At 40.7% G+C, this 26323-nt stretch overlaps 1 protein-coding gene across 2 annotated transcripts in view; it reads right to left on the bottom strand.

Moving 5' to 3' along the window:
- Window positions 1-2871: 2871 nt before the first annotated feature.
- Window positions 2872-26323, bottom strand: part of Psma8 (proteasome 20S subunit alpha 8) — a 51422-nt gene continuing 27970 nt past the window's right edge. For both annotated transcript variants that reach the window (XM_059246358.1, XM_059246357.1), the window contains exons 3-7: window positions 24133-24257; window positions 19852-19974; window positions 7470-7589; window positions 7191-7253; window positions 2872-3830 (exon numbers count right to left, since the gene is read on the bottom strand). In XM_059246358.1, the coding sequence (XP_059102341.1) occupies window positions 3738-3830; window positions 7191-7253; window positions 7470-7589; window positions 19852-19974; window positions 24133-24257 (524 nt within the window). In that variant the 3' untranslated portion in view covers window positions 2872-3737. The remainder of the gene's footprint in view (window positions 3831-7190; window positions 7254-7469; window positions 7590-19851; window positions 19975-24132; window positions 24258-26323) is intronic.

Genomic DNA, 26323 nt, shown 5'->3' with positions numbered 1-26323 from the left:
TGAGACTGCTGACTGCTAAGACGTAAAATGACGATGCTGTTCCCAGTTCTGGACTCCTTCCCTAGAGCACACAGCCTTTATTCCCTGAATCCTTACTGGACACCACCCAAGTAAATCTTTCTTAGAAACAAAATATCTCAATTGAAACTAGCATAGTGAAACAGCACAGTCATCAAAATTCAAGAACCATGCCTGAATTAGGTGGCCTTGAATTGTCCCTGAATTGCTAGTGCAGTATGGGAAACCTTACATGCACAATCTCACCCATGTTTATATAAAGCTCAAAGACAAGAACTATAATTCACCAAATAAACAGATTACTGAGGATTTTCTAGAGGAACAAAACTATGACTTATGTGATTGGAAACTGAATGGCCACAATATCTATCTGCATGCTGGAGAGTCAGGTAGACAAAGCGGCTCAATATAAGATTGAAGCCTCAAAAAGGAGGAGATTGGAGTCTGAAGATAGGGCTAAGCACTTACTGCTCTTGTAAAGGACCTAAGTTGGGTTCCCAACACCCATAGCCATCTGTAACTCGAATTCTAAGGGATCTTATGCTCTCCACTGGCACCAGGCATAAATGTAGTGCATATACAGCCATGCAGGAAAAACACTCAATACACATAAATAAATCTGGGGTGGGGGCAATGATTCAGTCCCAGTCCAAGATTGAAATTAGGAAACTCCCTGCATTGTTGGTGTTAGTCTACAACTGAGGCTGCAGACAGGGTATAATTCCACATAATGGCAACAGCAATAGAAGCCTTTGCTCAGAAATGGGGTCTGGCATGTGATAACAGGCTTCTGCCTTCTTCCACACTTGGTTCCATGCAGATTCCCAGTCTAGTGAATGGTGCCACTCACACTGAGAGAGACTATTCAAATAGTCTCTAGAAACAACCTCTAAGACACTCTGAGAAAAGTGCTTTACTAGGTGTTTCTTGGTCCAGTTAAGATGGCAATCAAGCTTAACCATCATACTTATCATTTTGAGAACATGTAAAACTGTTTTACCATTGTTTTTCTCATTTTTAATAAATAAAGTCTTAAGCTACAATGAGTAAACAAATTTTAGCCAGTGATTTTATTTATCTTTTTTATTGTTTGTTTTGAGACAGTATATAGCCATAGTTGTCCTGACGCTTTCTTTGTAGACTAAGCTGACCTTGAACTCAGAGAGATCCTCCTGCCTCTGCCTCTGGAGTGCTGGGATGTGCATCTCCACACCCAGCCACATTACTTTGTAATCAAAAAGACTGGAAAGAACTGGCATTTGCTTTTGGATTTTCAAGTTTTAGTACAAATAATAGGTTTGTGGTATTCACTGAGGTTTTACTAAGTATCTCCTTATGTACTAGGCACTAGCCATCTACCAGTAAATAAAATGACACAGAACTTAGAATTCTAATGGATATAGTGCACCAGCAAGCATGTGTATTTTACAAATTAGCTGGGTAGTATTAGGATGGGGGGATGCAAGCACTGCCTTAAACATGGTTTCTTAGGGTTTCTGTTGCTTTGATGAAACAACATAACCAAAAAAGCAAGTTGGGAGGAAAGTGTTTATTTGGCTTAAACTTCAACATTGCTGATCATCACTGAAGAGTCAGGCAGGAACTCAAGCAGGGCAGGAACCTGGAGGTAGGAGCTGATGCAGAGACCATGGACTGGTGCTGCTTATTGGCTTGCTTACCCTGGCCTGCTCTCTTACACATCTCAGGACCAACTGCCCAGGGATGCCACCACCCACTGTGGCTGGGCCCTCCCCCACTGATCACTGAGAAAATGCCTTGAAGTGGAATCTCAGGGAGGCATTTCCTCAACTGAGACTCCCTCTGATGAGTCTAGCTTGTGTCAAGTTGACATCCAAAAACTGCTTTTTAGTCATGATGTTTCATCACAGCAATGGAAACCTTAACTAAGACACAGTTCCAACACTGTTCAAAGGTTTAAGTGCAGACTCTCTTGTAAGATTCATGATCTCTTACCTGTGACACCCTGAACAATACAAACCAAGTTACATAGTTCCAATAAACAAAGGCATAGAATAAACATTTCCAATCCAAAAGGGGTGACCTTACTCCAGCAAGGCTCTCCCCCAACAATTCCAACTTTGCAAAACAGTGTCACTAGCTGAAGACCAATTATCCAAACACAGTGCTGTTTGCAATTGTATGTTTCTAAGAGTCTTTCATGCTGATCCATAGAGCTGTACTGTATCACTCCTTTTTCCTGTAAAAGATTGCTACCTTATAAATAAACTGTAATTTCTTATTTATACTTTTCCTGTTTAATCTCTTTCTTTTGTTCATAAAGACATAAAATGTTTCATTTCCTTTTTGAAGATCTGGTATTGTATGCTACATTTATTATAGAAGATTTTTTAAAAATACCAAAACCATTAGCAACAGTCTTTTTAAATTCACAGGTTGTAAAGGAAGTAAGACTTTTAGCATTCATAAATTTGTAAGAATGGGTTCAACTATTTGACATTATGCTCTCTTCTGGACAAGGATCAGATCTTGTCCATTTCCCTATTTGCTCAGCATGTATCCAATGGGATGAACAGTAGATGAAGGCCATTTCAAATCCCTGTGCCTTCAGTTTTCTTAGGACCACATACTTCTATATAATAATGTCTCCCACTCCTGGAAGTGTGCCTATTTTGACTTAAGAATCCACCTTGTATGTGTGTATACATATATACATATGTGTGTATCTTTGTATATATTTTTCACTAACTCTGAGATCTTCTCATTATGTGCCAAAGAGATGAACAAATTGAGTTCTTGACAAGTAATTAGGCAGGGTGATTAGTCCACCCTTTTCTCCTAATGCCCAGCCCTTTAAAGGAGTCAATCCATAAGTTAACAACTTTACAAGCATTTATTAAGTCACACCATAGGCAAGCTGTCAGAACAAAGATGAGTATGATCTAGAACCCAGCCTTAAAGCTCCTATAGACTCTAAATTAGAAAAGAAGGCAGATACAAAGAGTTTCATAACACTAATCTCAAATGAAAATCATTGTGGTTTAATGCTCATCTTCCTATTATATAGCAATACAGATAAAAACTAATTCTCCCTAGGCATGTTGGTACCACACCTCTAATCACTTGGGAGGTGGAGACAGGAGAATCAGGAGTTCAAGGTCATCCTCTGGCTACACAGAGTGTTAGAGGCCAGCCTGGGTTAAATAAGACCCTGTCTTAAAAAAAATAAAAGCCAACAAACTGAGTTTATTCTTGTCACTATATTCTTAGCATCTATCACACTAACGTGAAATCCTCCTGCCTCAGCCTCCTGAGTCAGCACATATGGATTTTCCTCCAATTGTTGACACTTCACCAACACATTGACATTCTTACCACTCATCAAGGAATGCATCTCAGGTTTGTATTCAGTTTATTTTGAGATGATTAGCTCCTTAGCTAACAGTTAAGGAAGATGACACAAACTTCAAAATATTACCAACTTTTAAAATCATCTTTTCTAGAATTTGCTTGTACGCCAAAAAGCAACATACTGGGCGAGTTTCACAATACAGTCTGAGGCTCGTGTGAAACTGAGGAATTTCAAAGAACATTAACCTATGTTTGAAGACAACTTCAAACCTGACATTCTTGAAGATGAACATAGAAAAACTCATGGTTTGTTTCAATTCACTTATTCCTTCTAAAACCTCAGGAATAAATTCTAATCTGCAAAAAACTTTAGCTTCCAGACCTAAGAACTAGGTTGTCTTCTTTGATTTTTTCTTCTCTGCTTCCTCTTTTTCTTTTTCTATTTCAGTTACCTGCAATTCAATTTCTTTGGCACTAAACATCTGAAAAAAGAAAACAAATATTTTTCAGTTATAACAATACTTGAGTATTTTCTATCTGTAGCTTTGTATTGTATAACTTCAGAAATGCAACAAAATGCCTCAAACACTACAAAGCAAAGCACTCATACTACTGAGGTGAAATCAGGTCTGTGACATCCGGTATCACTGCAGGGCCGGACGAGGCACTTAGTTAGACATCCTGTACATGAATTGTCACTCCAGATGCAAGGCTTGTTTCTGAGTAAATGACTTCATCCTTCTGAGTGCTGCTCTTATACAGTTTAGCTATTGCTATGGTTAGAGTGGAAGGTCCCCCAAGGACCATGTATTTGGGGTATTTGGTGCCAAGCTGGTGTTGCTGTGTTGGAAAGCAATGGAACCTTTGAAATGTAAGGTCCTTGAGTGTCATAACTTGCTGCCATTTCCTGTCCTGTCTCTAATTCCCGTTCTAGGGTATATGTGAGGAGCTAAAGGAGGAGTTCAAGCACAGATTATGGGATGGAGGGAGGACAGACAGACAGACAGTATAAGCGCATGTGTGTACACATAGCAGTAAGGACACAAAAGGACAGCCCTTTCTAGAAGCTGACCATGACTTGATCTCAGAATTTCAGGGCTGAGAGAAATAAGTGTTTATTGTTTAAGCCACTGAGTCTATGATAATTCTATTAAGGCCTCCCCAACGAACATAAGCTAACAGTAATTTTATAGTCCCCGATTAAGTCACCTGAATCCCTGGGGTGGAGAAGGAGAGTCTGTGACCTGTTTCCCTTAAAGCTGTACAGCTCTCCTATTTGCAGCTTCTGACTAATCTCTTGCCTCACCTCTAATGTTGGCATTACAACCTTCCTCCAGTGTGTCCAAGACTTCTAGAACGTGCTTTACATCATCATCTTCATGTCAGCACCAAGGTTTCTCTCAGTTTTGCTTCGCTTATTAGAAAGTGGAATTCAGAAAAAGCTTACTTTCTGAATTCCACCTTTAAAAACTGTTGACATTGCTTGTAAGAAATATTTTGTGGGTTTTTCATTCTTTTTAGTAAAAACATTTTTTCCATTTGTTTACTATTATTCCTTTATTTCCCCTGTTAACTGTCTTTTTGATCTACATTTTTGCTTGGATCTTGCTTCTTTATCTAGACATTACAGAAGACTGGATCAGCAGGCCAAGAACCAAATGCTAATATTTTCTACCAGTGTATAAGAACACAAATGTAGACGTATTATCTTTCCTTATTGTTTAATGATACTCATTGAAATGAGTACCATTCAGTGAGAATCTACTTTGTAGCACGCTAATACTTCATTTGCTAATAGTGTTTGTTGTTGTTGTTGTTGTTGTTGTTGGAGTCAGGTTCTCACTCTGTAGCCCTAACTGGCCTGGATCTCACTATGTAAATCAGGCTGGCATTGAACTCACAGAGATCTGCCTGCCTCTGCCTTCTGAGTGCCAGGATTAAAATTATGCCTGCCCTGTGCTTCCTTGAGGGGGAAGATCTTGCTATATAGCCATGGCTTACCTGGAACTTGTGATCCTCTGCTTTGGCCTTCCTAATGCCAGTATGACAGGCATGCTAGGCTACACAACGTTTTTGGATAGAGTAATTACAAGCCTCATTTTGTATATAAGAAAACTGAAAACTAATGATGAGGGCAATTTGCTCAAGGTCATACTGTGAAAAAATTGATATGCTGGAGTGTAGACTCAGGTTTACTAAGTTCCAAGTGCTCTACTCACTATGTAGCTTATTCTGAAATGTTACAAGGAACTGTACTATAAGTTTTCTTCCAGTAAATGTACCCTTCTACCACTCATCAAGAAGATATGCATAGCTTGTATATGTATGTCTATCCCAGAAGGTATACAGTGACATAGCTAAAGAAATAATCCTGAGTTTTGTGGCTTCAGGGTCCCTCTGGTCTTGGTGTATCTCTAAATGCGTTGTGAGAAAAGGTGAAAACGAGCCCACCAAGCATCTCTATAACCTGTGTTTACACTCTGTTTTTTTTCCTGTGGGGCTATGCAGGGGGCAGACCAAGTTCTGTCCCCATTCCTTTTATTTATTGAACTTTGCTGCTGTCCTATTATCTTGTCCCAGCTGTTGGAACAGTGGTAAAACACACACCCTCATTGTTCCACACATTACTGTATTTGACACACATTTCTTCTGAAAATACTGTCCTTAAACCCAAAGCAAAGTATACATAAAATTAATCTTCTAAGCATAGTTGAGTTTCCCATATTTTTGTACAATCTATATAGAGAACTATTGGCAAAATAGATAGCTAACAATTCTACCTCAGGGACAACAGGAAACCACATAACAAGTGCTCTTTAGCCACTGAGTCCTCTAGCATAATGATCTGACAAGTTGTTCCGAGTTTAACTCATAATGCTTAAAGAAAGACATACAAGCAGTGTTAGGACTTGTTACCAAGAAACATGAAAAGGTTATGATTCTAGGGATTAAAATGAAAATGTGAGAGGGGCTCAAGGCATTTCAAGTGAAATGTAGAGACAGCAGATTGAAAAAAAAAAAAAAAACACCACACAGGACCAAGGTATGTAGCTCAGTAGTAGTACAGCACTTATGCACAAAGCCTTGGGTTAGACCCTCAGAACAAAGGATAAAACAACAGTGTGTTGTGGGAAATGTGCTGTGAATATATGTTGCTCTCATTGGTTAACAAATAAAGCTGCACTGGCCTGTGCCAGGACAGAATGGAGCCAGGCAGGAAATCCAAGAGGGATGGAGAGAGAGAAGAAAGGCGGGGTCAGGGCAGATGCTGCAAGCTGCCACCAGGAGAAGCAAGATGTGAGAGAACAGGTAATACCAGGAAGCCACATGGCAAAACATAGATTAATAGGAATGGGTTGAGTTAAGTTGTAAGAGCTAGCTAGCAAGAAGCCTGAGCCATGGGCCATACAGTTTGTAATTAATATTAAGCCTTAAAGTAATTATTTTATAAGCAGCTATGGGATCATGGGGTGGGAAAGATCCATCCAGACCGAGGGGCTGGGCAGGACCAGAGAAACCTTGGCTACGACAGTGATCAGAAAAAGTGGAGGTTCTCTTACATAGTGGAGGTAACAAGAAAAGCAACTGCTCTCTGGGTGGGCAGACTGTAATGGTTCCTACTTACAGGCATGGATACTAAATGGGCAGATCTATATGGAGTGCTCATCCCCTCTAAGTCTTCACAAAGACAGGAAGTAAGCACCTGCTTGCAATAGGCAAGAGATAGCAACTCAGCCCCAACAGAAATCATTGTGCTTGCAATGGCAATTCACGGGTACCATCAGCATTTTAACTTCTGTCAAGCTATGCTAGTAATATTTCTACTTTGGTCAATAATTTACCTTCAAAGGTTCATCTCTTCTTATTATAGCCAGTTCAATGTTCTTCCCACCAGACTGGACAACCTAGTGTAGAACAAGGACACATAAGAACCTTTTCAGCTGGCTTGGGCACAGCTCAGTAGTAGAGTGTGTGCCTGGTATGTGTGTGTGGCCCTGGTTTGATTCTTCAACACTATGTATAAACAACCACCACCTACCTCTGAAAAATGTGTATTGGTGAACAAAGGGGTAAGGAAACCATAGCCATATTCTCAGAACATACCTTACAAGGTCACTTACTTCCAGCAGAGCTTTGATTGCGAGTTTGATAGCTTCGTTGTCATTAGAAATTGCATCTTCTGTGTAATTCTTTTCTAGAAATTCCCGGACAGTTTTAGCACTCCGGCCTATTGCATTTGCCTTGAAAAATTAAAACAAAATTATTAATACAAGTGGGTTTATTGTTACCATATATGTTCACACTTTTCAGGTTTACTCCAGTGTTCAATAATAGAAGCACAAAGTGAAAACTTGATAACCTAAATAAATAAATAAAAATAAGAATAAATAAATATATTCCAGGACAGCCAGGGCTACAGAGAGAAACCCTGTCTTGAATAAAACCCAAAATAAATAAATAAGTAAATAAATAAATAATAGAATCACAAAGTGAAAACTTGACAAACATTTCAGATTCATTTGTTATTATGTAAATAATCTATAATGGTGACATCACTCTTTTTTTTTTTTTTTTTTTTTGGTTTTTCGAGACAGGGTTTCTCTGTGTAGCTTTGCGCCTTTCTTGGGACTCACTTGGTAGCCAAGGCTGGCCTCGAACTCACAGAGATCCACCTGGCTCTGCCTCCCGAGTGCTGGGATTAAAGGCGTGCACCACCACCGCCCGGCTTGGTGACATCACTCTTATTTCAAGTTTACCAATGTTTTGACCTAGACAAATTACCTTAATAGTAAGTTCATAAGTTCTTTCTAACTAAAGAAGACTATCTGAGTTAAAACTCCAAAGACAAGAGGAAGTAAACCAATATAAGGTTACAATAGGGAGTAAAAGGGAGAGGGGACCCAGGTAGTGGTGGTGCACGTCTTTAATCCAGCACTGGGGACAGAGGCAGGTGGATCTCCATGAGTTCAAGGCCAGCCTGGTCTGTAAAAGTGAGTTCCAGGACAGCCAAGGTTAGGTATGTTTTCAAGATCAATCAGAGATATATCTTAGATATACAGGTCATCTTCAGAGATCTGCAGAATATGGCATTTAGGATTTTTGTTTGTTTGTTTGTTTTTTGGTTTTTTGAGACAGGGTTTCTCTGTGTAGCTTTGGAGCCTGTCCTGGAACTCACTCTGTAGCCCAGGCTGGCCTCAAACTCACAGAGATCTGCCTGCCTCTGCCTCCCGAGTGCTGGGATTAAAGGTGTGCGCCACCACCGCCCCCCCCCCCCCCCCGGCCATTTAAGATATTTTAATAACACAGTTTTTTTTTCTTTTTTTATGACAATGAGACATGTCTGTTCCTGGCAGCACCAAACTACTTCAGAGAAAATGAAGGGCATTGAAGAAACTCCATACAAAATTTACTTTCTCTGTGGTAAAAGTTAGCCACTAGGTAAGAAAGTGCCCTTGCCTCAACTGCTGACAGTATGCTGTCCAAAATGGACAAGCAGGACACAAAATAAAGGACTGCCAAACTTTTCCAAGACAAGGTAGGAAGGCCCTTTAGAAAATCCTGCTTCACAGATGAGTCTGTCAGATATGCTAGGCCTATGGGCTGAAGATGGATGCCCCAATGTCACAGGAACCTTGGGTGACTGTCCAGGCAGCCAGCTGTTTCTGTCATTTCTCTCATTTTTTGGAAGTCACGTGTTTGCACTTCCTGATTACTGATTACTCAGTTAATATTTTTCCCTTCTCAGGTCTCTGAGGGAATTAAAGACTGCTGCAGGCTGCAGGAATATATCATAACAACTCAGCTGGTTATGGCAAAGTCACTACCTGGAGGAATCAGGGAATTCCTCCAGAGGAAGCCAAATCCCAAGGAGTTTTTGGTGTTACTTGGCTTGTTATATATCAGCTGTCTTCTGTTATGAAAATCATGTGTGCCTTCATAGTTTTCCCAATTGACTTTTCCCTAAGAAGGGTTAACAGTGTGGACTGATCACTCTCTGGACATACACATTCCAGGTATTTGGAGAACAGCCTCAGGAAAGGCTTTCTCTGGAATCAGATATCTGCCTTGGCCACTTTCAAGGACTAGCAGTAATAACAGTCCACATGCAAGTCTCCTGATTTAAGGTAAATTCCACAAGGAGACACCACCTAGGTCAGGTGGACGTTAAGTAATAGCTTTACACAATTCAGCTCAGATCCTCCTTTCTTACAGCCTTACTAACTTTATAGACCGCTAACTCCTTACCTAACCACTTCTAGGAATATTTGGATAACCTTCTGCGCTGACAGCTATGCTCAGTCAGAACTCCAGTTCAAGCCTCCCTGTAATTATCATCATTAGCAGCATCCGGCCAGGTCCATCCCCAGATGGAGGAGAGTACTTTATCAGAGATACCTCTGTATTCTCTAAGAACAGACTTAACCATCCAGGCTACCTGTTTGAGAAGGCCTGGCGGATGTGCCAATTAAGCCTCATTTCCTCCTTTCCCAAACCTTACCTCCAGTTCCAGATCTCCCTTTAACTATCACCAGAGGCATCTAGTGGTACACAGGTTGCCTAGCGACTGAGCACACTTTCCCCCACCCTGGGGTTGCAAACAATAATTAACGGTTATTGCTTCTCAATGTGATTCTTATCATCCCTCCATTTGACCCTGGAAGCCTGGCTTTGCACTGCTAAGGGAATACTGCTTGTAAGTGTATATATACCAGGACTTCCAAGGCACGGGGGGACAGAGAAGAGAAAAGAGAATGGAAGAACTAGATGGGTAAGAACTTGAGAGGAACAAACTGAAATGGGGAAGAAGTAGATTGAAGGGCTAGAAGAGAGTACTAGAGGAACGAGATGGAAGATGAGGAAGAGCCAGATGGGGAAGAACTAGATGAGGAAGACCCAGATGAGAGAGAAGGAGACGAGAGAGGAGCTGATAGGCGAAAGAACTAGATAGATGAAAACCTAGAAGGGACAGAACTAGATGAAGGAATTAAGATAGAACCTAGAGGGGACAGTAGATAAATATAGAGAAATCAGGCAAGAAAGGAGCTAGACATGAGAGCAGAATAATAAAGTGTATGAACTAAGGAGTTTCGTGTACATAGATTCATTTCTTTTTATCAAAGATTAATTATCAGCTGGTTGTAGATTCTTCCCGGGCCCTGGGAGGGGACTATCGAGGGGCTGGACCCCCATAGTCCCTGATAGAGGACTAGATAGTTATAGTTTTCCTTGTTATCAAATTCAGAAAAGAAACTCACTAAAGAAGTGTAAGGTATATAAGTTTGAAAGACATCAAAAGATATTTTTGGTTGGTAATACAAGTTAGGATAGAAAGTGAATTAGGTACATCATGGACTCACCAAAATAGTATAGATAATGGAATATTTTCACTGAATTTGTCAAATGCAAATGTACTAGACATTGTTGATGTATTTCTTGCCTATATATTGTATTTCTTATATAGTTTTTCTTATATTAGTTATAACCTTCTTTTATTATTTCAGACAAAAAAGGGGGAATATGGTGATATATTGTGTACCCCAATAAAGCCTGCCTGGGGATCAGATGACAAAACATAGAGGTCAGGCAGTGATAGCACATGCCTTTAATCCTATCACTCTGGAGGCAGAGATCTGTCTGGATCTCTGTGAGTTCAAGGCCACACTGGGAACAGAACCAGGCTTGGTGGCACACACCTTTAATCCCAGCACTAGGAAGGAAGGAAGATGGCAGGGCACAGAAAGGTATATAAGGCATGAGTAAACAAGAAGTCTCTCTTTTGAGGCTGAGGATTTCGTAGAGGTAAGAACATGGCTGACTTGTTCTCTTTCTCTGATCTTTCAGCTTTCACCCCAATATCTGGCTCTGGGTGCTTTTTTTTTTTTTTTATTAATAAGACCTTTTAAGATTCATGTTACAGTCCTGTGATAGTTAATCTTGTCAACCTGACTGGATTAATAAATCCGAAGGAAATACCTATAGGGCATATTCTGAAGGGAACATGAGGGCATTTACAGACACAATCAGATCATGAACCTCTGACATGGTGAAGGATTTATTCTACTAATGGATTAAAAGCTGAGCAGACTACTGGGGTGTGGTGGGGTTGTGGAAGGCAGATCCTGGTTGAGAAAGGGTCACTGGGGGTGGGGCTGTCTTTGGGGGATGTATCTTGCCCTGCCCCATTGCTGTTAGGGCTCTGTTCTGCTTCTGGGCTGCCAAGACTTGAACAGATTTCATTCTGTTAACCCTGTGAGGTTGGAGGTCAAAGGTAATCCATGCAGAAACGCTGTTCCTCACTTCACTTGTAACACGTGTTTCTGACTGGTGCATCTTGAGTCTTTGACACAAAACAGCACCAAGCTAATTTACATAGCATGTAAATAGTATGCTATAAAATCAAATCCAAACCCAATAATTAGAAATAAACACTGAAACAATGTTAATATATTAAATTCATTTAAAATAATAAGCCCATTATTTGTTTGTTGCACTGGCCTGTTTGGTCTCCCAGTACAACATACCACCGACTAGGTGGCTTAGCAACAGAAACTTGCCTCAAAGCTCTGGAGACTTTGAATTACAAACTGCTTTCAGACAGCTGTTTTCTTACAAAATCCTCACACAGCTTCCCTGTCCCCTACTCCCCACCCTCACTTTGGAAAATACAATTTTAAGTAAAACATAACACTTACATTAACTAGAATTTGAATTCTGTTCCCTCAGATTCATAAGTTGAAGTCCTAACCTTACAATGTGACTAGTTTTGAAGCCAGGATGAGATAATTAAGGTTAAGTAACATTTGTAAAGTGGGACCTTAATTTCTATGTGCACGTGCCAACAAGGATGACGAGGATCTCATAGGGGCCACTCCACTTCTGTGAAGACTGACTGGCAGTTAATGACTGCTGAGAGAGGCAGGATTGGTCTTCCCCAGGGATGAGCCTATAGTTGGTTATCCAGTACAAAGTGGCTAACCCTGAAACATATACATACAAGCAACATTAAATGGACTCAGCAGGTTGTGTGTGTGTGTGTGTGTGTGTGTGTGTGTGTGTATGTGTGTGTAAATAAAAAAAAAAAGAGGCCATGAATTTGAGGGGGCAATGGTAGGGAGGGAATGTTGAAAGGAGGAGAGGAAAGCAAAAAAATGATGTGATTACATTTTAATTAAAAATAAAACAATTTTTTAAAGTAGAATTCAGGACCAGGGAGATGGCTCAGCAGAGGACATGGGTTCCATTCCAAGCGTCCACATGACAACAGAACAACCAACTGCAGTCCAGTTCCAAAGGATGTGACGCCCTCTCCCAGCATCAGACATGCACACAGACAGACATGCACATGCACACGGACAGACATGCAAGCAAAACACCTATACACAGAAAAAGGAATATATCTTTTAGAAAAATCTTTTTTAAAAAGTTGAATGCACACACACACAAACACTCACACTAAAAGGTAGAATTTTTCTGTGTTTTTCACAGTCACTGTTTTGAAATGCTATGCTATTATTTTAGTCGAATTATAGCTTCATTCAAGTGTTAGGAAAGTGGGAGCTGGAGAGACGGCTCAGAGGTTAAGAGCACTGACTGCTCTTCCAGAGGTCCAGAGTTCAATTCCCAGCAACCACATGGTGGCTCACAACCATCTGCAATGAGATCTGGTGCCCTCTTCTGGTGTGTAGACATACATACAAACAGAACACTGTATACATAATAAATAAATAAACTAAAAAAAAAAAAAGAAGGGCCAAGAAAAAAAAATGTTAGGAAAGGAAATTTTGATGTCCTTCTCAGTGTTCATATTCCACTCAAGGTAGTTGCTTTTTCACAGTTAATTACAGGTTGGAATCTAGAACCACAAAAGGAAACCTTTTAAGCTGTTTACACTAAAGTCTCTTGGCTAACTATTATTTAAAGTAAATTTAAATTTTCTTGGTAGGCTGTAGTAGTGCATGCCTATAACCTCATCAGTCAAGGAGCTGAGACTTGAGTTCCAGGCCAGCACGAACTATACAGAAAGAACCTGTCTAAAAGGATTTTGGTGGTGGTGGTGGTGGTGATAGTATTGCTATGCTTTTGTTTTTACTTTGTGTTTTGGAAAGGTACCTCCCTAGGCTGGCCTGAACTCTATATGCAGTCCAGGCCAGGCTCAAATCTTTTACTCTCTTGACTCAGCTCATAGTGCTATGATCAGTTTTACCCTGAGTAGTCAACAGTCATTGGTTGTTTTGAATGGATCTTTTATACTGTGCCTTGGTCACCTGGAAAACATTGGCTCACTGAATTATACAGGTACTTTAACTGTTGACCTATTGCATTTCTAAAATATCAAATATCATGTTCCTCCATTTTACCAACAGTATCATCAAAGAAATAATGAGAAACTGTCAGGTGCATTGTGATAAATACATGTTTTCCAAATTTTCCTTTAAATCTTTAATTGTATCATTAGTAACAAATACTATCTGATGCTTTCTGCAAAAAGCAGGCTCAGTCTGTTCAATCCTGAGAACATGTCCTGTCAAATTCCACATGTGAATAAAAACCATTGTCGTCTATTGTTCTATCAGACACACATGAAGTTCCATTAACTGTGGGCTGTTTCACTGTGGAAGTGAAGAATAAGCTAACTGTTCTGAGAGCAACTCCACTGTACTTACATGATCATTCCATCACACAAACTGCTAAAGTGCTGTGCGTGGAGCCACGATTTTACAGCAGTGTTAATAGCAGTTACCACTTCACTGAAGAGCCACGATTTTACAGCAGTGTTAATAGCAGTTACCACTTCACTGAAGAGCCACGATTTTACAGCAGTGTTAACAGCAGTTACTACTTCACTGAAGGTGACTCATATGTAAGCTAAACTCGCTCATTTACTCTCCGCAAATGCATGATGGTGGAGAGTAAGATGAGCGCTAAGGCCTGGTGCTGAGGCACCAGCAGCTTTACCACACTGAATCGGCATATGTGCCACATATCAAAAGGGGACTGTATCTTAGTGTTGTTATGTGTTTTCCCTGTGGGTCATAGAGGCCCAACTAGCCTCAGACATACAAAGGGGAGGAAAGTGGGAGTACACAGTGATCTGGGCCAATCACATGAGCACTGACCTAGCATTTTTCTATTCGGTTCCAGATGTTCAATCTTGCCCTTTTACAGAAATTCTGAGGAAGCACTGAGAATATCAAAGGGATAGGAATGGGGAACTAACTCTCAGGGACTTCTCCAAGTATTGATGAGGCCTCAACCTGCAATTGGTGACATCAGGGGCAGAATCTAATTAGTCAGCTAGTGACTGAAGGGCTCCGTGGTTCTCCTGCCTATATCTTATTCAGCTAGAGGGGCAGTAAGGTGCCATCTGCAATCTTAGCCTTGCTGCATATTGTTCTTTAAGTCTATGGAGCTGGTTATATCTGTTCACTTGGTCACATTTGCAAGATGCCTCTGTCTTTACTGCCCAGAACAGCCCCCTCGCCCCCTTTTAATTTACATCTGGCAGTGAAGGTATCGTTAATATTTCTGGATTGATATGACACCACAGCGTCCAGGTATTAGACTGAGTCAGCTTGCAGGCCTGAAGAGACTCAGTTATGGAACCCATCTGTTCTTGAAGCAGGAGGTAGTTGCACAGTCATTTAACAATACACTTTGGATTGGTTGCGCTAAATTTATCTCCTACCCCTGAACTACAGAATTAGTTGTAAGTTTGCCAAGCTTCGTGGTCATCCTGATCTAAAAGGTCTTTGATAGACAATGCGGGGTAGCCCTGATAAGGACTTGTACTCCTTACATGTAACATCCCTGCTGGTGTCATGAAATCACAAAGTTCAGGCCACATTGTGCAGACCCAGAGGCAGTTCCATCCATGCAGCTGTGATTTACCACTGTTTGCAGACACCATGACTGAACTCTTAATTCCAGGGCTTCTGGATTCCCTACCAATAGGCGCAGGCTTGCTTTTGAGCCTGTGTCTCTCCTTGATGCCAGTCTCCAGGTTGTAGGATGCCTCTGCTGCACTGCACATGGCTGCTATGTGGGAGGCCGTGCTAATGGAGGCCACAGACCCCTGCATGGCTGGCTGTCGCCAGATAAAAACTCCCACTGGACACTGAACGTGATGACTGGCAGGGTGATTTGGAGCTGGCAACCTCTCCTTGGAGTGGCCAGTCAAACCGGTGACATACAAGCAGAGCGACATCAGACTTTCAGACAGCAAGGGACACACCCAGAAAGGCTCCCACCCAATTCAGATTCATTTTCCATTCTACCCATCCGGGTCTTCTTTTCCAGATTATCTTTTTGTTCATGACACTCGGGTTTCCTTGCTAACCATGGAAGGTGCAATAGTTTTATACTCTATTACTTGAGATATAATACTATATCTCAAGCTTTTGAGACACCCTTTCTCTCATGAGTCTTATCATTATCCTGCAGTTCTGGACTAGGCACAATAGGTCTGAAGAGATCTTCTGAGATAAAGAGATCGACCTCAACTCAGGATTCCCATGAGGGCTGACAGTCTCACAGGAACAGTCCTGAGATCAGACATGGTGAATGTCTGGCTACCAGATCTCTTTGTTCAGGGATGAAGTGGAAAATGCTGCACACAGTTACATAAACATTAAGTTGGGGAGGTCTATGAAAATCACTATTACCTCCTGGACCAGGGGGTTGCAGATCATATTTTTGAGAACTGCACTTTATATCTGATTTGGTTAAATACTTTAGACTTCTAAGGCCCAGCAACTGGTATATAGAAATGACTTGATACACATCTGTTTTAAAGTTCCATCATAGCAAGGCCCCTGGATAGAGTTGTCCATAACTCACCTAACACACCACCACATGGGCTTGCCCTTCTCTAATACTTGGAATGTAACAGCTTTGTTTTAGGGACTTCTACCCCCAGTGCCCAGAACAGGTCTTGATGAATAGACCTTGGTCCTGTTGTTGAAGAAACCCATAGCATTGCCAAACAGGCTGCATGAAGGGTTCCCTTGCATCTGTATTCTCAACCAGCCACTATTCTGTTTCTATGCTCCTCTTCACAGTCACCAAAAACAAAAACAAGACTATTGCCACTTTCTTCTTCATCACCCATTCTTTTGTTTGGGGGGGCGGTTTTCAAAGCTTATGAACAGGAACATATAATGAACAGTTAACAGTATATTCTTTCCATGCATGAACTATTAACACTGAGATATGTGTTGTGCTTTTCTCCATTTACACACACACACACACACACACACAATTTGTGTTATACTACCACATTTTATCTCTATGTAACTCAGCATCTACCACATTAACAAAAGAATATTCTTTTAAAAAATTTACATTCATTTATTTATTGTGTGGGTATGAATCTGTGTTGGGGGTTGAGGTCAGAGGACAACTTGAAGGAGTTGGCTTTCTTCCAACAGGTGGGTCCTGTAAATTTAACTTAGATCATATCATGAGACTTGGCAGCAAGCATCTTTACCTCCTGAGCCGTCTTACCAGGCCTAGATAGTCCTATTTGACGACATTATACCTAACACATCCAGGAAATGTCACAGTGTTATCTAATATATCTCTCCAAAATGTCCTTTGAGTCTATTTTTCCCCATCCAGAATGCTGTCAACAATTATGGTTCACAATCATCTTTTTTGATTCCTTTAAATTAGAAAGTTCTCCCTGTGTTTATTCTGTCTTTCAATAGCATGAGCAGATGATTTTGCAGTCTGGACATATCTGATTGTTCCTTCCTGTTCAGACTCAGGTTAGGCCCAACGGCATGGATACTCCAGAGAAGACACTGCATCAGTGAGGAGACCCATGTGTTACTTCAACCATTGTAATAGCTACTTTGCTCAACTTGACTACATCTAGAATTAACTAAAACCCAAGTGGCTGGGGACACCTGTCAGGGTTTTTTTCTAAATTGAATCATCTGAAGTGCGAAGACCCACTTTTTGGCATCTGGGCCACATCTTTTTGTGGCAGTCTATATAAAGGCCATGGAAGAAGGAAGCTCTTACTCTTTGCCTGCTTGCCCTCACTCTCGCTGGCAAATCTATCCTTTCACTGGTACTAGAGCCTACTTCCTCAGGACCCTGGCATATACTGAAGATCAGTGGAGACATCCATTCTTGTAGAGTGAACAACTACTGGATGCTTGGACTTTCTGTTGATAGACAGCCATTGTTGGATTACCTGGACCACAGTCGGCAAGTCACTCTAATAAATCCAAATCAAGTCTTGTTTGATACTGAGCACAAGTTCCCAAGGTGTGTGTGGAGAATGTTTCTTTAGAGAACATAAGCTCACTGAACTAGAGCTGAGACTGACATTGGACTCTAGTAGACACCAGAAAAGAGTATACTTCAAATCCACATCTTTGGTGAAGTTTCAAACAATTTGAAAATTCTGTCATTTTCTTAACTAACGGGAGACAAAACATCTTTTCTGGATGTCCTCAGACATCAGACAAACTAAAACGAAAAACATTTATGCACACTTGAAACTCTGTGTTATATTAGAATGGACAGTAATGATAGAAAGATAACTGCAAACAGAAGAGAGCAAGCTCCCGAAATATTTCAAGACTGACCCTATAACCACTGGTTTTTGTTTAGGACAATGATTAGAAGACACAGAAACCAAGTAAGGGCCGGTGAGAGGGCTCTTTAGGGACAGGCACTTGCTGCCAAGCCTGAAAAACCTGAGTTTGGTCCTCAGGACCCAGAAAATAGAAGGTGAGAACTGACTCCTGAAGGCTGACCTGTAATCTCCACATATTTACCCCATGTATACACAAATAAATAAATAAATGTAATAAAAATTTAAAAAAGAAAGTACAGGTCAAAAGATTTCTGACTGGCAGGATGAAATACCAGAATTTTTCATAGGTAAACCCATGGCTTCTGACGACTAGCTTACCTAGGCAGATGGAAAGGTGTGCAGCTGATAGAAGCACTCTTATACTGATGACTAGCTTACCTAGGCAGATGGAAAGGTGTGCAGCTGATAGGAGCACTCTTATTTTGGCTGTGAGATTATACTCTGCTGCTTTACTGGTCTCTGAGTTAGAAAACAGTTAGGCAGGCTTTTTCTTTTGTGTCACCAACCAGCTCCCAAATCATGACACAGAGACTTGTTATTAGTTATGAATGCTTGGCCTTAGCTTAGGCTTATTTCTTGCTAGCTCTTATACCTTAACCTGTTTCTCTTACGACATAGCTGAGGATGAGCTTGAACTTCTAGACTTCCTGCCCCCATTTTCTGAGGGCTGAGATAGCTGGTTCTGGGAATCAAACCCAGGACTCCATGCATACTAGGCAAATACTCTGCTCTCAATCAAATTATTTACTTAATGCAGATAATAAAGACCATGGTAGTGTTTTCCCTATTCATTTCTTTGGCTTTAAGTCCTTATAATATAAACTCAATGTGAAATTATTTAAAGCCTGAATACTTAGCTTTTAATAATTGAGATCAAATCACTCATATTACATTCTGTAGTTGTAGTCGTATTCTTATCCATGGCAGTTTATGGAAACTCACTGCTGGAAACTCCTACCTCTGTCTCTGGGCCTTTGTGTTTGATGAGCGCACCATCGAGGAGGGCGGTAGTTGGGTACTGAATAACTAACTTACACAGAAAAGCAATTCTACTTACTGTATGAAGATTACTACTGTATACTAACACATGATACGTGTCAGAGGCTATGGTTGTCTGACTCCTAGGATGGAGGACGTGGCATTGGAGAGATGACTCCGAAGTTAAGAGCGAGCCCACATGATGGCTCACAGCATTTGCAGAGGATCTGATGCCCTCTTCTGCCTCTGAGAGCACTGGGCATGCATAGAGCACACAGACATGCATGCAGACAAACATCCATACACATAAAAATGAATAAATAAAATACATATATATTAAAAACAATAGTGGACAAAGGAAACATTTCACTATGGAAACCAGACTCAGAAAGACAAATGTTACACTCCCCTGCCCCCCAAACATGAAAGTGGGGTTGCTAACTAGGGGTGGGAAGAAACAGGAAGGGTAAGGAAGGATAAATACGAATGGAGTCCAGTGATACTCATGTGTGATAATGTTAATAGAACTCAAACTTCAATGTGGTTTTAATTCATCTCTTTAGGGTTTTGTTGTTTTGTTTTTCTGAGACAAAATCTCACTCAGGCTGACCTGAAACTCACTATGCAACGCTGGCTACCCTTGAACTCCTACCAATTATCTGTCCCCAGCTTCCTAAAAGCTGGCATTACAGGCATGACCACCATCACTGGTTTAAACCAAGGTCTTTTACTATCCGAAACCATCATTTCTGAGAAGCTACAATCTATCGTCTGTGTCATAGTCAATATTTTAATGCAACATAATTCTGTCATGTCCCTGAAAGCAATAAAAAATATTTACATTTATTTCAATTTTGCAATAAATTAATGCATTTATCTAAAAACTTCTATGAAAAATGAACAAATTCATTACTCACCTTCCAAGCATGGTAAGTACCAGAGGGATCTGTCTGATACAATCTTGGAATACCGTCATCATCAAAGCCTACAATTAAGGCTGAAATACCAAAGGGTCTTCGTCCATTGCTCTGTGTATATTTCTAAAAAGTAAAATTTATTTTTTTACTATAATACTGTCTTAGTTACTATTCTATTACTGTGAAGAGACATCATGACCAAGACAACTTTTATAAAGGAAAGCATTTAGTTGGGGGCTTGCTTACAGTTTCAGAGGCTTAGTCCACTGTCATCATGGCAGGGAACATGGCAGCATGCAGGCAGACATGGTGCTGGAGAGGTAGCTGAGAACTCTACATCCTGATCCACAAGCTGGGGGCTGGGGGACGGGAGAGAGAGACTGGGCCTGGCACGGGCTTCTAAAACCTCAAAGCCCACCCTCTGTGATACACCTACTCCAACAAGGCCACATCTCCTACTCGTTATAATCCTTTCAAATAGTGTCACTCCCTGGTGACTATGCATTTGTATCTATGAGCCTATGGAGGCCATTCTTATTCAAATCACCACAAAACACTTGACACTTATCAGATACAATTCTAGTAAATAAAGCATCAAAATTATCTACTCTTCTGATTCTTTTTTAAAAAATATTTTCAGTATCTTTAATTCTGTGTATGTGTGTGTTCATGTGGGAATGTACATGTGAGGGACCCTCAGAGGCCAGGGTGCAGCACTCCCTGGAGCTGCCGTTACAGGTAGTTATGAACTGCTAGGAACCCAACTCCAGTCCTCTAGAAGAGCAGTAAGTGCTCTTAACCACTGAGTCATCTCTCCAGTCCCTACTTTTCTGATTTTATTGTATACATTTTTTAGTGTTTCTTGACTATTGTTAATTCATGATGACATTTTAAAGTAATGAATGTATACAATCTGTAAAGTATAATCACAAATTTGTTTATAAATCTTATTTTTCTTAGAAGATCTTTACTGAACTTTTATTGTTTCCCATTTTTAAATGAAAATTTTAGGTTAACATACAAACTAATGTGCTTCATTAGGTCATTTTCATCCCTTTGCCCACAGTGCTCCCACTCCCCTACCCTCCTCCTTTTCCTGGGTGCCTTCCTTCCCTCTGCTACTGTCATGGTAAATTCCTTTTATTCTTCGCCCCACCCACCCAGTATGGTCTTAAAATGTGTTCTGTCTGCTCAGTATATGAATGGTCCTCATAGGCTAACACATTTGAATGCTTAGTCATCAGAGAGTGGCACTATTTGGGAACAATTAGGAGATGTGGCCTTGTTGGAGAAAGTGTGACACTGGAGGAGAGGCGCTGAGGTTTCAGAAGTCCATGCCAGCCCCAGTTCTCTCTCTCCTTGCTTCCTGCAGATCAGGGTGTCCAACTCTCAGCTACTTCTCCAGCATCACGTCTGCCTGTGTACTGTGAGGCTCCCACCATAATGACAATGGACTAAGTCCCTAAAACTGTAAGCTAGCCCCAATCAAATGCTTTCTTTAATAAGAGTTGCCATGCTCATGGTGTCTCTTCATTGCATAACTAAGACAGTACAATCTCTGTGACCCAGCAGAGGACTGGGCATTTGTTTTGCTGTCAGGGAAGCTGAGTTAATGAGCTGTGCTTTGGAAGCACAGCCTTGTTTGCCTTGAGGGACACTGCAGTTACTGTCAGGGACTACTCCTACTTGATAATATTGCATCAAATATGCTCTGTTCACTGTGCACTGTGTTATTTCTTTCAGTCCCAAAGAAAAGGGATCTTTTATTTCACACACATTTCCCCCACAGATAATGTAACACTGAAACCAATTATATTTCTTATTACTTTCATAACAGGGAACTTCCTGAATTTGTGCTCCGAAGAGTACCATTCTCACTAAGACTTGTCCTATGAAGAGGCAGCCCTGACAGAAAGCTAAGGACTGAATACATAGGTAACTTTACTTAACTCTGTGGCTGGATGTAGCTCTGTATAATTCTGTGGTTGAAACAGCTTTTTAGTGAATTTCTTTCAGTCTTACCTACATATAGGATCTATTTTCTCATTTTTCAAGTTTATTATATTTCATATTTTGCAAGCAAAGTTTGATTTTGAATGCAAACAACTGAGCTATGAACATATTTTTTTTTTTTAAATAGGGGTTATATTTAATTCCTCTGTACTGTCTAATGTTTCTAGTTTGCACTGAGGTCTAAAGTAGATGCATGTATATACTATCTTAGGAGAAAGACCTTTTAACATACTTGTTCAATCTTTTCATTTTAGTGAAAAGGTCATATAAACAAAGGTAAACGTGAGAGGTGAACATGTGCTATCTCTGGCGCAGAGGCCCCATCCTCCCCAGCGGCAATCTCACTGTCACTGTCTATTCAAAGTCTTGATTTCTCCAGAAGAGACCTTAAGAACCACACTTAAGAACTTTGTGTGTATGCTGCTCTGTGTCTTGCTTTTTTTTGGTAGATTCCTTTTTAACAACTGGGAAAATTGAAACAAAATACAAAAGTAGCAATACAAAAATTCTGGAGTATCTTCTAAAATGAAGTAATAAAGCTTTTAAAAACAGAGTGATTTGATATATATTATTCATCAAAACTTTAGTATTTGGATTTACAAAGAGTCTATGAAAAAAATCTCCACGCAGAACCAGGGTACCTGCTCTGCCAGAGCGGCTGGAGGTGAAGGCCAGAGAGCAGCTGCAGCTACCACGCATGCTCGTGTGAGGAGACGCAAAGGAATAGTAAAGGCAGGAAGATAGAGAAGAGCCGGGATTCAACTTTAAAGTTACAGCTCTTTCAGAATACTCTAAGAACTGTTTCTTAACAGAAAATACAGTATGCGTGCACACAAAATGTCCTAACTACAGAGAAGAACCAAATCATGTCTTTTGTAGGATAATGAATGGAGCTGGAAACAGTCATATTAAGTGACTTATGCTAGTCTCAAAGACAAAATGGTACATTTTCTCTTATTTTTGGCTCATGTTTTATATAAACACATAGAGTCATGTATGTACATGACATGAAAGTGGGAGAGAAAGTGCATAGAGGAACAAATGGGATTACAGGGTGGGGAACAGGGGGTAGGACAGACATGGAGGAATTTACTCAATATACCATATATATCTCCATGAGCATCTTTAAATCCAGAAACAGGGTTGAAAGGGGAATGTAGGCCGGGTGAGACGGCTCTGTGGGTAAAGGTGCTTGCTGCCAAGCCTGACCTGAGTTTTGTCACCAGGACTCACCTGCAGGTTGTCCTCCATATGTGCACTGTGACACAGCCCCCAGCCCCCAGAATAAGTCAGTGTAATAAAAAAAAATGTTTTAAAAAGAAGATAAAGTGACACAAATCTGTACAGTGAGCATTCTGTTCAGGTTAGGTGGAAAAAACAATGTTTCTGTTGAAGGACAGTTTGCACAAGTGGAAATGAAGAGTGGACCAAGATGTGGGAAATTCAATCTCACTAACTGTAAAACACAAAGCAGCTGTTACGTTACACAGCACTCACTCACAAAAGAAAGAAAAAGGAAAAACTCCATTGATGAATCCTTCGGGACAGCTGGTTGTACAATGAAAACTGATTCAATCCTTCTAGAAAGCAGTTTGGCACATACAGTAAGAGCCTTACACTCAACTATAATGTCCAGTCTAGGAACCCCCTACTAAAACTCAGTTTTTAAAAAGAAAAACAAGCCATAATCAAAAGAGAATAATGTTAGGGTAGCAGGAAGACGAATAAGAAAGAAATGAGGTGATGCCCATTTTCAAATGCCCATCAGAGATGGTCACAGTTTCTAACATTATAGATGCAAGAGAATGTCCAGGAGGAGGCTGTGCCACCACATACACAGTCTGCAAACAGCAAGTGAAAACTCAGCCCTGTGTGCACACCTACGCTTGGCTTTCCATGATATGGCGATGTGTGGATCAGAAGAGAGCAGAGCTAAATCTGATCAGGGGTATTTTGGTTTGCAGGTGAAACAATGTATATTTCTTTGGAAAACTTTAAGGAATAATTTTTGTTGTGTTTCTACAAGTATAAAAATTTCCTTTGAAAATTTGACACTCTCTTAAAAAATGTATAACTCCAAGAATTGAAACTGATTTTGATTTCTAGTGATTAATGCAACCCACTTTACCCAAACAAGCGAATGAAGTAATTCTGAGACTGAATAAGGAATTTAACACAGGAGACTAAATGCTTGGAGCTATTGCAGTATTTCTACGACAGGGCCAATGACAGTGGAAAGTAGAAATTGTGTTAAGAGTCTCTGCTCACCTGCTTTAAAGTTGCTATGAAGCGAGTTATGTACTCCACAGTGACTGGATCCTCCACCGTAAGCTTATGGCTCTGGCACTCGACCCGTGCTCTGTTTATCACTACCCTAGCATCAGCTGTCAGACCTGGAAAAACAGTCCAAACTTAAAAGTCTATACATGTCTCAACAAGCATTTTCCTTGTCAAAAGGCTTAAGTTGCCAATTCTTTCTTATGGCATCCCTTCTCTTCCACACCACCTTCAAAAAGAACTAGAAAATTCCATGGGCCTTCACTGTGATGCATTTCCTTTAAAGACTTGGTTTCACACATTGTTGCTTCATGTAAAGGAAATAGTAAATGGCTTAGTTTCAACACTATTGCATTTTTTTTTCCTTATGAGAGCAAGGACAGTACTCTGTCCTGAAGTACATCCACTTTGAATTCAAATTACACTTGATAAAACCGGGACATACCACTTCTCAATTTTTGTCAAAATGAAAACTTTGAAAATCAAGGATATTAAGACTGAGCTTCTGAAATAGCCAAAAACTTCATCCAAACAATTCTCAGTCTGTCTATAAGGAGACAGTATGTGTTCTAGTCAGAGACTGATTGCAGCATGTAACTGACAGATTGATTGTTTGTACAAATTAAGGACGACACTGGCATTTGACTGCTCTACAGCCATTTTGCTTCTTTCACCACTTTTTTTTAAAAGATTTAAAAGCAGCCGTGAGCTGTCTGGTACGGTTGCTGGGGAAACTCAAGTCTCTGTAAAAGTACTGCATGCTCTTAATTGCTGAGCCACCTCTCCAGACCCTTTTCGTTACTCCTTTAGTACTAACTAGACTGTACCCCAAATTCACACAAACATGTTGGAAACAGGCACTTCTCACATAGCATTGTTCTTTTTCCATCACAAGCATTTACCTTCCCCATCATGTCAAACCCTGTTGCTACATACACTTGGATCCTCACCCCTTGAAACAGGAGGGCAGGCAGAAAACGGAGCTGTCTGATATGCCCTGGTTTAACTCACCCTGACACAGGTCAGGTGTGAACTGATTAAGGGAAGAGAGAGTAATTCTCTGTACACTAGTTATCTAAGAGAAAGGACTAGCTAGCAATGGCCTAATCTCGTCCTGGGTATGGTTTTATGAAACTGAAATAGTTCAGATAAGCTACATGAGATGTGTCCTCCTTGTCATGTGAATATGGTCCACAGCTAGAGAAAGTTTAACTTTAAAATGCTTAGAGTGGGCTGGGGAGGCCGCTCCACAGGTGAATGCTTGCTGCACAGACATAGCAAAATCAACTTTGACTTGGTGCTGGCAGGCTACACGTGTTAAGGTCATGCCAAGTCCCTGCTAGATTTAACACTTGTGAAAACAGTGTGCTTGTTCCATGTCACCAGGACACTGTGACTTGCCTGGTGATTGTGGTTTCAGTTCCCTGAGCTCCAGCAGCTGGGCTGGAAGGCAAGCTGTTTCCTACTTCCCTGGGCATTTTGTTGCTTTTTGCACTCTAGCATCTCTTTATGATTCCTGGTGTCTTTGTTTTCTCTTTCCTGAACGATGTTTACAACTCCTACTATTCTTACTCATGGGGCCGCACGAAGAGTTTCTTTTTCTTTCTTTCTTTCTTTTTTTTTTTTATACAGGGTTTCTTTGTGTACCCCTGGCTGTCCAGGAACTGGCTCTGTAGACCAGGCTGGCCTCAGACTCAGAGATCTGCCTGCCTCTGCCTCCCGAGTGCTGGGATTAAAGGCATGTGCCTCCACACCAGGCTGAAAGACCTGTTTGCTAATCTGCCATCTCATTCCAGATACCATTTCAACTCAATATGTCTAGCAATTTTTTATAGATCTTATAGGGTTTTCTACATATGAGATTATGCTTCCTGTGATCAAAGATGATTTTCATTTCTTTCTGAACAGTTGGGCTGTTTTATTTCTTACTCTTGACTAATTACTCAGGTAGAACATGCACTACTATATTGAATGGCAATGATACAGCAGGTGCCCTTGCCTGTTCCCGACTCTAGAGGTGAAGTGTCAGTTGTTCACCAACGAATACATCAACTGACTATTTCACATGTGGTGGTTTGAAAGAAAATGGCCCCCAAAAGAGTGTACTATTAGGAGGTGTGACTTTGTTGGAGTGGGTGTGGCCTTGGAGGAAGTATGTTACTGTGGAGGTGGGCTTTGAGGT

This window comes from Peromyscus eremicus, chromosome 19 (assembly GCF_949786415.1).
Source record: "Peromyscus eremicus chromosome 19, PerEre_H2_v1, whole genome shotgun sequence".
NCBI lineage: Eukaryota > Metazoa > Chordata > Mammalia > Rodentia > Cricetidae > Peromyscus > Peromyscus eremicus.
The sequence above is the reverse complement of the archived record's forward strand: the minus strand, read 5'-3'. Positions and strand labels throughout refer to the sequence as shown.